The 12,935-nt window shown below is 51.7% G+C and overlaps 1 protein-coding gene across 1 annotated transcript; it reads left to right on the top strand.

Moving 5' to 3' along the window:
- Positions 1 to 5,897: 5,897 nt before the first annotated feature.
- EN1 (engrailed homeobox 1) lies at positions 5,898 to 12,479 on the top strand. The gene is made up of 2 exons (XM_087922689.1): positions 5,898 to 6,927; positions 11,775 to 12,479. Exons 1-2 carry the CDS (start codon positions 5,985 to 5,987, stop codon positions 12,089 to 12,091), a joined length of 1,260 nt encoding a protein of 419 aa, XP_087778815.1. The 5' UTR covers positions 5,898 to 5,984; the 3' UTR covers positions 12,092 to 12,479.
- The last annotated feature ends 456 nt before the right edge of the window (positions 12,480 to 12,935 follow it).

The raw sequence follows: 12,935 nt of genomic DNA, 5'->3' as shown, positions 1-12,935 counted from the left end.
GATGATAGCCCTCTAACAGATAACAGATATTCAGACTGGAAGAGACCTTGTAGGTCATCTAGTCCAACCCTCTGCCCAAGCAGGGGACCCCTAGGCCATGTCTGACAGATGGGAGTCCAATCTCTTCTTGAAAGCCTCAAGTGATGGTGCGCTAAAGTCCAACGGGAGAAGCCAGATTCACTTAACAAGCGGGTTACTGACTCATCGACTGCAATGAAATGAAAAGGCAAAGGGAAGTCGTAAAACGGGGCAAAACTCACTTCCCAAATGTCTCACTTCACAACAGGCGCGTTGGTCGTAAGTCGAGGACTACCTCTACACAGCGTGGCGAGGAGGGAAAATTGCTCCCCGCCATCTTTCCTTCAAAAATCGCTTAGCGTCCCCATCCTGTGAAAACTCCGGTCCCCCTCCAGCTCAGAGGTTCGGGACAAAATCGTCCCGGACTCCCTCTTTTTTTTATCCACATAAAAGCAGATGGCCAAGTTCCAAGAGGCAGCCTCCCAGCCAGGCGATGCACCCGAAGAGCTCGCCCTTTCCTTGCCGAGGTGGGATGGGGTGGGGTGGGGTGGAGTGAGAGAGGGAGAGGGCCGGCGGACGGGTACCGCTACCGCTAGCTTAGAAATGTTGCTCGGAGGTGTGTTTGGAGGTGTATTTAGGCATCCGCGGAGCGTGGGGGGGTCTCTTACGCTCCGAAGTCCAGCAGCCCAATTCTTTTCCCTGCAAAACATCCCCCCCATCCCCGAAAAAGGAGATGCTGCCGAGGGTGCCTGTCCCCCCTCCTCCCACTTCCTCTTGCTTTGAAATGAAGACCGCATCTCTCCCCCCCCATCAACCCCTCCCCGCGCTAATTGAATTAGCCTCTTGAGAGGGCTGTCAGGTACAATGACGCGAGATCCCCGTGCGTTTCCCAGGGTCTATAGGCTTTGGGGACCGGGAATGTATAGCCTGACCTTCGCGCTCATAATCATAATGCCGCCCTTGTAAGAGAAATCTATTCGCATTCACTTGCAACAAAAACCTCTGGTCAGCCAGTCCCTGTAGGAAGGACGCAATCTATTGTATTGCAACAGCTCATTTATGTCCTTCACCAAAGGCCCCAAGGAGATCTGATCTGGCCCCAGAAACAGGATTATCAGCGTGTACATTAAAGGAAGCGATATATATATATATTTATATATATATATAAAACCCTGCCGGAACGGAAGCGGCTGAGGGTAGCAAAAGCCACCCATAGGCGACCCCGGGGACGGAGGGGAGAAGTTGAAAAGGGGCAGCGTTTACAAGGTCGTCGTCCCCCCCCACCCCCGGTAACCCAGGCCGGCCTGTAGTAGATCGAGGGAAACCTGAGTGAGAGATCTCGAAGGCCGCCGGCAGGGGGATCCCCCCCTCGGAAGGGGGTGCGGGGGAGCGGTGGCAGGGAAGCGAGGTGAACTTACCCAAATACCTAATACCTACCTATAAAACACAGTCATGTAAACAGCCGGGCCTGAATATGTTAGGAACACACACACACACACACACATTCACTCCTCCAAACTCTGCCAACTTTCAAACATTCGGTCCATGGCAAATCACAGTTTTTAACTGTATTTCGTTTTATTACTTAAAATGATGGTAATGATGTGAACAAATAATAATAACAACAAACAATATCCCCAGAGAGAAGCTGAGGAAGAACACACACACACACACACACACACACACACACACACCAAAAAAAAGAAGAGAGAAAAAAGGCATTTTTATTCCCAGGGTTGCGTTTTCTTCGCTTTTCTGACACTTCTCTCCCGCTTTTCGACGCTCACGGCCACAGAGAGAGAGAGTGTGAGTCCGGCTTCTAACTAGGGCTGGAGTGGAAATGATTTGATACTGGAAGAATAGAGCGAGAAGAGGCGGCGGCGGCGGCAGCCAGACAGAGGAGGCCGCCCGAAATGCGAAGCGGCAACTTTGGGCTGCTGTAAGCATAGCACCTTCGCGCTTGAGTAGGTCTTGCTCCTTAAGAAAGGACCCCTACTACGCGAAGAGCCGAGACAAACTGCCGGAGCCGCAAAAGGGAAAAGCCAGGCCTTCTCCCAGCTTGGAGACTCCTTTTCCCCTTCAGCTGGTCTCCGGCAACCAACCTAAAAGGTACAGAGGCAGAGATCTTCCTTGAAAACGGCAAGGCCCTTTAATTGATACCACACACACACACACACACACACGAATTTAATCTATTTCTTTTCGGATAGGAAGAATCACAACCACAAAGGTAAGAGAAACCCTCCCTTCCTTCCTTCCTTCCTTCCCCTCCCTCCCTCTCTCTGCCAACTCTCTGGTTGCTTCAAATTTGGCAACGTTTTAATTAATGCAACATCTATGAATCAACATCTAATAATACAACGTACATGAATATTTCTTTTTTGACGTGAAGAATTGCGACGAGAAGGTTCTTCTTTCCTCTCTGCCCTGCCCTTCCCTTCCCTTCCCTTCCCTTCCCCTCCGCTTTCCTGATTCCATTTACCCAAGCTCTCTGGTTCTCCAATTTTGGCCCATTTCGGAATGGCGCTTTTGCGGGTGCCCGCGCGCGCGCTCCCGGCACCTAATCAAAACTATGGGCCCGCCAGCGCATTTATCATCCCATTACTGTAACAAATCCGGGCTCCCACTCCATGAAAGGTAAAATGAATTACCGACGTTAAGCCGTCAATAAAGTCATTTCTGTAAATGGTGTCTCCGAAGGACTGCAGCATTATTCAACCAGCCTTATCAGCAGCTGGGAAATTACGTGGCGAGGCGCGCAGCGTGTAATAGGGGCCCTGCTTACTTTGATTAAGCGCTGTGCCAGGGAATAGTGACAGTGCTTTTTGACCAGGTTTTATTCGCCGTCTTCTGATGAACGCCAAGCTGATCAGGCGGAATGAAGAGTAATTAAAACCTATAAATTATCTTTCGCAGTCCTTCTCAAGGCGTCTCTTTGCAGGCGAGATAAGGCGGCGGGCCCCCATTTACGGCTCTGAAAGGGACGGAGGCACACAAAGGCGACGCCGCTAAATGGGATATTGATAGTGTCCTAATTAGAATTTAATTAAGTACCCACGCTCGCTTTTGGGATAAAGATTTCATTTTTTTTGGGTCCTCCTCCCCTTCTTTTTTGCGAACTAAAATATAAAGCCCAATTTTTGAAAAAAAAAAGGGGGGGGGAGGGAAGAGGGGAAACTCAACGAGAGGAATGTGAATGGCCAGATGTTCAACAGTCGTTTAATTTTGGTGGGTGCGTGCGTGATGTGTTGATTCCCTTGCGCCACTTTAGTAAGGCTGATCTCTAAGAGTTGCTTTTTCAAGTTGGGCCTTCTGGGTGAAAAAAAAGCGCCGTTTAAAGCTTTCCTGCTTTTTTTTCTTCTTTTTTTTAGCAGACCCGAATGTAATTCATAAGAAACAAAGGCAATTCCTGGACACTTCCAGAAAAAAGGGGTGTTTCACGTTCAGGGACTGGCATCCCTCCTTTTGGCGGTGGTGGGGAAATCACGCAGGTATCCCATTTTAAACACGGGCTTTTTCGAAACGATCCGATTTGCCAGGCTTTAAAATCCAGCTTTAAAAGAAAAGGAAGAAGGAACCAGGGAGCAAAAGAGAGAGAGAGAGAGAGAGAGAGAGGACCCGACCCACGTGATGCCGAGTGGGGACTTCGCGTCCCTCCGCTTCTGGGAGTACAGGGTCGCGGTTTGTCGGTCCGCACTCTCAGAAATCCGAGGAGCACCTGTAACCGGCGTGGGCCCCAACGTGGCCTCCTCTCCAAAAACCCCCTCCTCAGTTGCCTTCCACTCAAAACGACCCTTGCGATATTTCGCGTCGCGGCAGCCTTAAGCTTAAGCGTGCATTTAACGCGTGTTTGTAAGAGAATGAGCGCGAGAGAGGAGGAGAAACCACTCCGAAAAGCCCCTATAATAGTAACAACCAACTCCAGAGCTACGGGGGGCTCTCCGAACCTTGAGGCGAAATTGCAGAAGGCCTAGTAGTGTGCGTGGATGGTTGCTACTAGCCACGACTTTTGTGCAAGCGTTAAGTGTTGTGAGTGTGAGGGGAGCACACACATACACACACAAAACCATTTCCCTCTCGAGTGAACCCAGCAGCCGACCGCCGTTGGATTCTTGCCCTACCGGTTTGGCCTAAGAACCCCTTATCATTTTTTAACCCGACACAACTCGCTAGTCGCTTCTTCTCTGGCGTATCCACCTCTTCTTCGCGTGTGAAAACGCCGTGGGAGAAGAAGTTGCCCTTGTTCCACCACATTTTGGGAAGAAGGAAAGGGTTACCGGTGGTCTTCGGACTTAAGAGAAAGGTGTGGGTGTGCAAAAGCTCTAGCAAACCAGCCCAAATATACTCAGCTCCTTACGAATTCCAACGGCCGGAAGACAAACCCTTCGCTTTAAGACTCCAGGCTGGTGGAGACACCTGCCAAAGGAAGGAAGTTAGCACGACGTTCAAGATCCCACGGCAATTCCCTTTTCCAACCGGTGCACAGCTGGAAAGCGCAGGCTTGGGGCTACTCAAGCTTAACTCCAAGTAGTCTTTTTCAAATTCGTTTGGACAAAAAAACCCAAAACTCATGGATCTCGGCTTTTTCAAGCGTATTTATTTCAAATAGGGGATACACCCCGAACGCAGACGCAAAGCCACAAAAGAGAGCTGCGGTAGAAATGGGGATTCCCCCGTTACTTCCCATTCTCAGCAAAATGTATTTTTATCGCCCGTTTATGGTCTGGTTTTGATTTAATTCAGAAAAAAGGATCCAAAATCCTTTCCTTTCGGCACGTTACATTTTTATTAATGGAAAACCAGGAATTCCTTTCCCAGGGTTCAGAACTGACTCTACAAAAAGAGAGAGAAAGACACACAGACTCACACACGTCTTAATAGAAGTCGGAAAAGTTTTCGGTAGCGTTTATTTCATATTTGGTTTCTGAGAGTTATGACTGGCTGAAAAAAAAAAAAAAATCCTCGGCCGGTGCGACCCAGGAACGAGGGAGCGCGGTCTAGGAAAGGATGCGCCCAGCAACGCGTAAATCTTCTCGCTCCCTTTGAATCCGCCAGCCCCTTGGCTAATGTCTCTGCAAAGTTCGAACGGAGCCCATTGGCTGACGTCAGGGGCGTCACAGAATTGTGGGGCCGCTCATTGGCTCTTTCCACGTGCGGGCCATCCTCACGTGCTTCCGGTTGGAATGAAAAAAAAGTGTGGTTGAGAGATTTTTTTAGGGAGAGTTTGTTGCAAGATCGGAGCTGTCAGAGATTTTCCTCTTTTTCCCCCTCCTTTTTGCCCCCTTTTTCTTTCTTTTCTTTTTTTCCCCTTTCTTTCTTTCTTTTTCCTTTTTCTTTTTTTTTACACAAAAAAGAGGAACGTGGAGGAAAAGAGGGGAAGAAAAGGTGGGAGACAAATATGCACGTGCGAGTGGGCGATTAAAGAAAGCATCCTGCCAAGAACCGATCCGCGGGCAGAGCTGACTTTGACACTTGGGGTGTGGGGGGTTTGAACCCCAACGCTTCGCCGTTTTGGAGCAAGATGGGTAGACTGTGAGGACTTTTGGAGGGAGGGGGCGGAGTTTTTTGGGGGGCTGGTTTTGTTTTGATCTCTCTCTCTCTCTCTCTGTCTCCCTCTTCCGAGAGGGGGAGAATGAGAGAGAGACAGAGAGAGAGAGAGAGAGAGGCTGAGGCTGGAAATATAAGATAACCGCAAAAAGAGCGAACCCGTCCAAATGCCCGAGTCTTTGGATATCTCTCTCTACTAGATTCCCGCTCTAAAACCAACAAGTGGATTTTATTGTGCGTTTCCCTCACCCACCCACCACAAACCCCCCTCCTCCTCCCCGCTTTCCTCTTCACGAAATTCTCAGACTCTCAGAATCCCTCCACCTCCTGGACTGGTGGCGAGGTGGGGGAGTCCGGAAAGTGGTTTTTGGGGAGCCCCCTCCAGAGAAGACGGCGATCTCCGGAGCTGGCGACCGACGATGGAAGAGCAGGCGGACGCTACTAAAAGCCAGCGCGACTCGGCTCCGACCCCAGTCAGCGGGAGCAGCGGCAGCGGGAGCGATGGCGAGAGCGTCCCGGTGTCTCCCAGCGGCCACGCTCCCTTGTCTCCCGCCGCGCCTTGCCTCGTGCCTCTTCCCCATCACCCGCACCACCATCACCACCACCACCACCATCACCATCACCACGGCCACCATCCACACCAGCACCAGCACCAGGCGCCTCCGCTCCCCCCGCAGCAGCAGCAACAGCAGCAGCAGCAGCAGCAGCCGAGGCCGCCCCCACCGCCACCGCCACCGCCGCCGCCGCCGCCGCAGCACCGCACCACCAACTTTTTCATCGACAACATCCTGAGGCCGGACTTTGGCTGCAAGAAAGAGCACCTCTTGATCCTGGCCGGCGGCCCTGCGGCGTCCGGAGGAGGAGGAGGAGGAGGGGGAGGAGGAGGGGGAGGCAGCGGCGGCGCCGGAGGCGGCGGCGGCGGCGGCGGCGGCCGGGACAGAGACCTAGATCGCGCGGCCAGCTCAGGTAGAGAAAATGTCAGCCCACTGCTCGGCAGGCCCCTCAACCCGGCCTCCACTCTCCTTAGCGCCGACTCGCCCGGGAACCCCGACAGCTCCTCCACGGCCTCCAAAGCCAGCCCCGCCGCGGCGGCAGCAGCGGTAGGGACGGCCAAGCCCCCCTCCACTACCTCCTCCTCCACCTCCTCCACCTCTTCCACCTCCTCCTCCTCTTCCTCCTCCTCCTCCTCCTGCTCGGAAGGGAGTGGAACTAACCCGGCGAAGTACGGGGAGCCCGCCAACCCGGCCATCCTCCTCGTGGGCTCCGGGAATGGAGGAGTGGGGGCCTCCGGCGAGGGTCAACAGCCGCTGGTTTGGCCGGCCTGGGTTTACTGCACTAGGTATTCAGACAGACCGTCCTCGGGTAAGAATCCTCTTGAGAACCCAACCCGCCCCCCCCCCACCCGCCTTCCCCTTCCTCCCCCCCCCTCTCTCCTCTCGGGGGGTTGTTGGCTTGCCAGCCCCCCTTGCTCTCCACTCCCTCCCCCCCACACCCCCCGACCCGAACGATCAGCCTGTGACTTTCCTGTCCTTCTTCCGCCTCGGGATCCAAATCTGGGGCGGCGGGGGGGTGGGGTGGGGTGGGGTGCGGGGACTTGCCGCGGGACCAGCGACAGGCCTGGGGATGGGGAGGGGGGGGTCCTTGTCCCCAAGGTTGTCCCGTTTCAGGGAGCTCCGCTTTGGCCGCTCTTTTGCCCGCAGGTTGGGTCGGTTTCCAAAGAAACGGAGCGAAGAAGGTCGGTTCTCCGAGCAATTCTTTGGAAATCCAGCCGCCGGGGAGGCGGGCAGGGAGGTGGAAGGTTGTGGGTTGGTTGTTTATCTTCTGGATCACCCTGTTCCCCTGCCTCCCCTCGCCAACCGCAGTTTTAAGATCCTCGATCCTTTAGAACGAGGAAGCCCTTTCCCCTAAGAACAGCCTCGGTCCTAAAGGCAAAAAAATAACAATCACCCGAATGGTGAGGTCGCTGAGAATCCAGCGGCCTCACCCAAGCGGGCAATGGTGATCCTTCGGTGGAAAGCGTTTCGAATCCGGCTGGCAAAAGCGTACGTTTTGCGAGGCCATTCCCCGCACCCCGATTTAATGTGTGTGTGTGTGTGTGTGTGTGTGTGTGTGTGTGTGTCTTTCATCAAGAAAAGGCTTGAGCAAATCAATCTCTTTCCGTCGTTGGATAGTTACGGATGCGTAAAGTCCAGGGGAGGTTTTTGAATTTTGGAGATCCAAGTGCGGGCTGGTTGGTAGAATTTACGAGGCGTCTTGGGCGACTTCGGCGGCGAATTGTTTCTTCTTCCGCGGGGGACGACGGGCGCCATTAGGTTCGGGGCTAGTGCGGAATGGTGGGGTCGAGCGAGACACTTTGCACTTGGAGCAGGTTGGATGTTTGGAAGGTCCGAGGCGAGGCGGTAGGGGCCGAAAGAATGAAGAAGAGCAGAAGGGCGTGCGGGGGGCGCGAAGGGGGAAGGGGTGGTGGTGGTGGGAATGCTCTGTGCAAGGAAGGCCTGGCGTGGCAGAGACCAACATTCAGGCCCCAGGCCTTGGCTTCGGGGTCTTTTCTTCGTAGATGTAACCTCCCACAATTAGTCATTTAAGGTGGCTTAGCCACCTTCTTCCGCTGGCTGCAGGAATGGCACCCTATTTGTTCTCGGGTTTCCCTGACCTAAAAGGGTGGCGGGTGGAGAGAGAGGGGCAGAGAGAGGGGAGAGAGAGAGAGAGAGAGAGAGGGAGAGAAAGAGCGCTTTCCCCGGTTCCCTTCCCGGAACAAGGGAGGAAGAACCAAACCCGAGACCGGGGGAGCCTTCCAGCGGGCGGCTTCCCTCGGCTCTCCTCAGCCAGCTCCTTTCCGCAGGCGGATTGATGAATCCGCCGCTATCAGCTTCAGCCATCGCCACCGCGCTGCTATTGACACCTCCCCGCGCCCTTGGAAACGCAGAAAAGCCACCGTGATTGACTTAAACGGGGTTGATTGACTGATTGAGCTGTCAGGGCTCTCTCGTCCGCGCGCCCAGGCCCCAGGAATTGCAGCCCTCCTTTCCCAGCGCCCCGCCGCCTCTGCCCTGGCCAAGATCGGGCGCTTGGGTTTTCAAGACGCCGGCCCCGGAAGGAAGGGAGGCCTCATTCGCTCCAGCAGCCAACCGGTTGACAAACTTGGCTTCTTGGAGAGGTTGGAGGGCTTAGAGGGTTGCATTTTTCGGCATTTCTCTTCCCCTCCCCAGTGAAGGCGAAGGCAGCGTGTGCTCGAAGCAGGTGTCTGTTTAGTTTCCCCGAGACCAGGCCGAATTAGGGACGGAGGTTGTAGTCCAGGTCAACTGGGCAGGATCTGACTCTCGACTTTCACAAACTAGCCCAGATTCTTTGGGCCTGTGTGTATTTGAGGGCGAGGAGGGCACTTCTCTGAAAAATATCGATCTGAAATCTGCTGATTTCAGTTCTGAAATCTGCGGTTATTCTTGGGGTTTATTTTTAATTTAAGGGGGAAAAGAGGAAAACACAGCTGGATTTTGCCTTCTGGAGCTTATACCCACCCCTACGTGAACCCAGGCATGTACATCAGCATTTATCTTTTTATCTAGCCAAGCCTCGAAATAAGACAGAGTTGTAACTTTGAGGCCTACTACATCCCGGGGAGTTTCCATTCGAACCTGAAGAAAAAGAAATCTCACTAGAAGCTTCGAGAGGAAATCGAAAAGCAGTGTATTTCCCTTTTATAGAAGACCCTCGCCCCAAAACACACACACACACAAACACATACACAAACACAAACTAAGGAAATATTTTTTCTTTCTGTTTTAAAACAAACCTCCTTACAATATTTATTATGACTTTGGGGGATAATAGATACAGAACTTCCTTTGATGCACTTTTTTTTTTAAAAAATGTCTAAACAATTTTAAGCTATTTTTTTTTTCCTGCAGGGAAGCAAAATAAGGAAGGGTTCTGAAATGCTATTATGCCCTCTTGCCTGAGAGTGTAACAACATATTTTAAATGGCCACTTTTTCCTGGATAAACATTTCAAGTTGCCTACATAATTATGGGGAGGTGGTTAGAAGAGAAGCAAGGGAGAAATATAGAACAATTTGACCTGCTATCGAGTGATCCACATAGCTGGATTTTGGGTCTATTTTAATTCTATTATAGGCAGCAAGGACTGCCTGACTCCAAGTCTTGTTTGTTTAAAAGAAACTTTCAGGAAAAGAGAAACTTCCAAGTGGAATTTTTTAAAAATATATATATATAAAACATCTCAGATTTGCCAAATCTGCGGCAAATAAAAATGACCCCAAGTCCCCAATTTCCCAGCCTTTTATTCTTGTTGATAAAATATATATACCTGCAGCCCAGGGGTACGCATGTGTGTGTGTGTGTGTGTGTGTGTGTGTGTTTGTGTGTGTGTGTGTGTGTAGGCTTTCCCCAGTTTGATGCAGTTTCAAGACAACGCATTCTTATGTTACACAATTTGGGGGGTAGGTGGGAGTTGAGGAGGAACCCCCAATAGGGCTCAGATCAAATGCTTGGAACAAGAAAATGGATGATGGTGAAGAACAGAGGTAGAAGTGGGGTTCTCAGTCAGGATTGCTTTGTCTCAGTCTTCTCTGTTGAAAATTCAATTCCTAAATTTTTTAAAAAGGCAGCAATATTTTCTTTTGCCTGCTCCTTGGCCTCCTCTGGGTCAAACAGATTCTTAATCCCCAAGAAGGTGGCTTCTGTTTTCAGGCTGCGGCAGGTACCTGAGGGTTTACCCCTATTTGTGTTTATCCCTATTTCGGTAGCTTTTCTTTTCTTTTTTCCTTCCTCTACGACCAAAAACATAAATTAAAAAAAAATCACCTTATCCAAGTTCTTGCCGAATTAAATTTGGGACTTTCTCAGCCATTCATTTCCTGCCTTCCAAATTTTCAAACCTGGCCTTATATATATATAAATATATTGCGTCTGCCGAAAAGAGGGATGACGTCGAAGTCTCCCCTTCCCCCCTTTCATTTTAACCCTTGAAATTCTGGAAGGGCTGCTTATCTGATCAGAGGTTGTGTGTGTGTGTGTGTGTGTGTGTGCATGTATGCGTATGCGTATGTGTATGTGTGTGTGTTCAGGGGGGAAAAGGGACACCTAGGAATCCCCTCCGAATGGGAGCCGTACCGGGAGATAAAACGCCGTCTGCAACGCAACCTCTTTTCCCAGGCTGTTTCTTCCCTTCTATGGTTTCCACGATACAACCAATCCATCGGTAGGGTCTCCCCCTTTCTTCTCCCCCCCCACTTTCTGTAATCAGTTTCATACCGTTGCTTTTAAAGAGGAGACTTGGAGGTGGTGAAGGCCCGACTATCCGATGCAAACGCGGCCTACATATGTGCCTTGTCAGGGCACATTTCAGGAAAACGTAAAAAGCTTGTTCCAAGTCTTCATCCGCGCATCGGAGATCCCTGGCTCTCTTTAGCCAAGGAAAGAGCGAGGCGAAGCGATCAGACCCACAAGCGTTTTTGGAAGACCCCTGAATTAGGCCAGCCGGGGAAAAAAATCTGGCATGGGCGCTGCATTGCCGGGCCAAAATATCCCTCCGGTTTAAGCCTTTTTCTTTGTCCTTTTCTCTCTCTCTCTCTCTCTCTCTCTCTCTCTCTCTCTCTCTCCTGGCCTTCCCCCCCCCCTCGCCCTTTCTCTCTAGCGGCGGTGTGTGTGTGTGTGTGTGCATGTGTTGTTGAGGTACCTTGGTTTTCTAGAGGGAGAAGGGAGCAGAGGGCGAAGGCAAGGCCGTCTTCGAGCAGCGGTAGCGGTGGAGGACAGCGGCGGGGAAAGGAGCAGGGGGCGGTGAAGCCGCGGCTTTCCAAGCTCAGCAGTGGGAAGGAGGAGAGGAAGAATTGAAAGGGGAAGCAGTCGGCCCCCGCCTTCCCCCCCCCCCCGCGGCCCTGTTTAGGGTTTGCCGGCTGTCCCCTTTTTACGAAGGGACGCGTCGCTTCTTCTCCCACCAGAGCCCTTTAGGATCCTCCTGGAGGCGACTCCCTGGCCCAAACCCGCCTTCAAGGTGCGCTCGGACGCCTTTGGTTTTTTTTTCTGGCTCGTTTATTTTTTTTTTCTGACCCAGCTCCGTTGTGTCCTTTTCCCGGCTCTTCCTGCCCCGTCCCCGGCTTTCCCTTTTCGTCTGCGTGTCTGTCTTTTTCTCCCTTCCCTTCCCTTCCCTTCCCTTCCCTTCCCCCGTCCTCCTCCTCCTCCCCGCTGTAGGTCCCCGAACGAGGAAGCTGAAGAAGAAGAAGAACGAGAAGGAGGACAAGCGGCCGCGCACGGCCTTCACCGCCGAGCAGCTGCAGAGACTCAAGGCGGAGTTCCAGGCCAACCGCTACATCACCGAGCAGCGGCGGCAGACGTTGGCCCAGGAGCTGAGCCTCAACGAGTCCCAGATCAAGATCTGGTTCCAGAACAAGCGGGCCAAGATCAAGAAAGCCACCGGCATCAAGAACGGCCTGGCCCTTCACCTCATGGCCCAAGGACTGTACAATCATTCCACCACCACCGTGCAGGACAAAGAGGACAGCGAGTGAGGCCGGCCCGACCCGGCTGTCCCCGCGGACTGCCCCCCTCACCCCCTCCGGCGCCCCCCACACCTCCCCTTGGCTCCTTTTCGTTTCCTTCGCTTTAAATTCTTAAATTATTATTATTATTATAATTAATATTATAATTATTATTATAATTATTAAAATATTATTATTATTATTATTATTATTACGGACCTGAGGGACAGGGAAGACAAAGAAAAGCCGCTTTGGGCGAAGCGAGAAGCGAAAACAGAACCCCGGGCCAGGACAGCGAGGCCGGCCGGCGAGGGGACTCGGACCGAGGGGGGGGGCGGGTTTCTGTTGTCCAGAAAACGAATCGCATTTATGGTTTATTCTCCGCAGTTTTGAGGATTCCGACATTAAATTCCGAACACTTTTTTTTTTTTTATTTTAAAAAAAGCAAGTCTATATAGCCAAACATCGTATGGTCGTGTATATATTTAATTTCAGGTAAGAAAATCAATTATGGAAAAAAAAAAGTGTAATTTTTTAAAGTATTTTTATTTTTTATTTTTTTCCCCTTTTCGCTCGGCCAATGAGCGCTCCCCTCTCGCGTCTCCCCAAAGGGTCTTTATTTTTTATTTTTTTTCCCCTTATTTGTTTCCTTCATTATGAATCTCCCTTCTTCCCCGCAGCCTCAAGTCCTGTCAGCATCTTAGTTTTGAAGTGTTTGTCTGGCTCCTCTCTCTCTCTCTCTCTCTCTCTCTCTCTCTTTTCCCACCCCACCCTTTTGTGTTTTTTTTCTGCCTTCCCTTCCCCGCGTTTTCGTGTGTGCCTCGGCCGATCTTGAGTTTGTGTGTGTGCGCGTCCCTTTCCCCGAGGAACACCG

The sequence above is a fragment of the Pseudonaja textilis genome, chromosome 1, assembly GCF_049901715.1.
Source record: "Pseudonaja textilis isolate UNSWEBS1 chromosome 1, rPseTex1.2, whole genome shotgun sequence".
Classification (NCBI taxonomy): Eukaryota; Metazoa; Chordata; class Lepidosauria; order Squamata; family Elapidae; genus Pseudonaja; species Pseudonaja textilis.
This window is presented reverse-complemented; position numbering and strand designations above follow the sequence as displayed.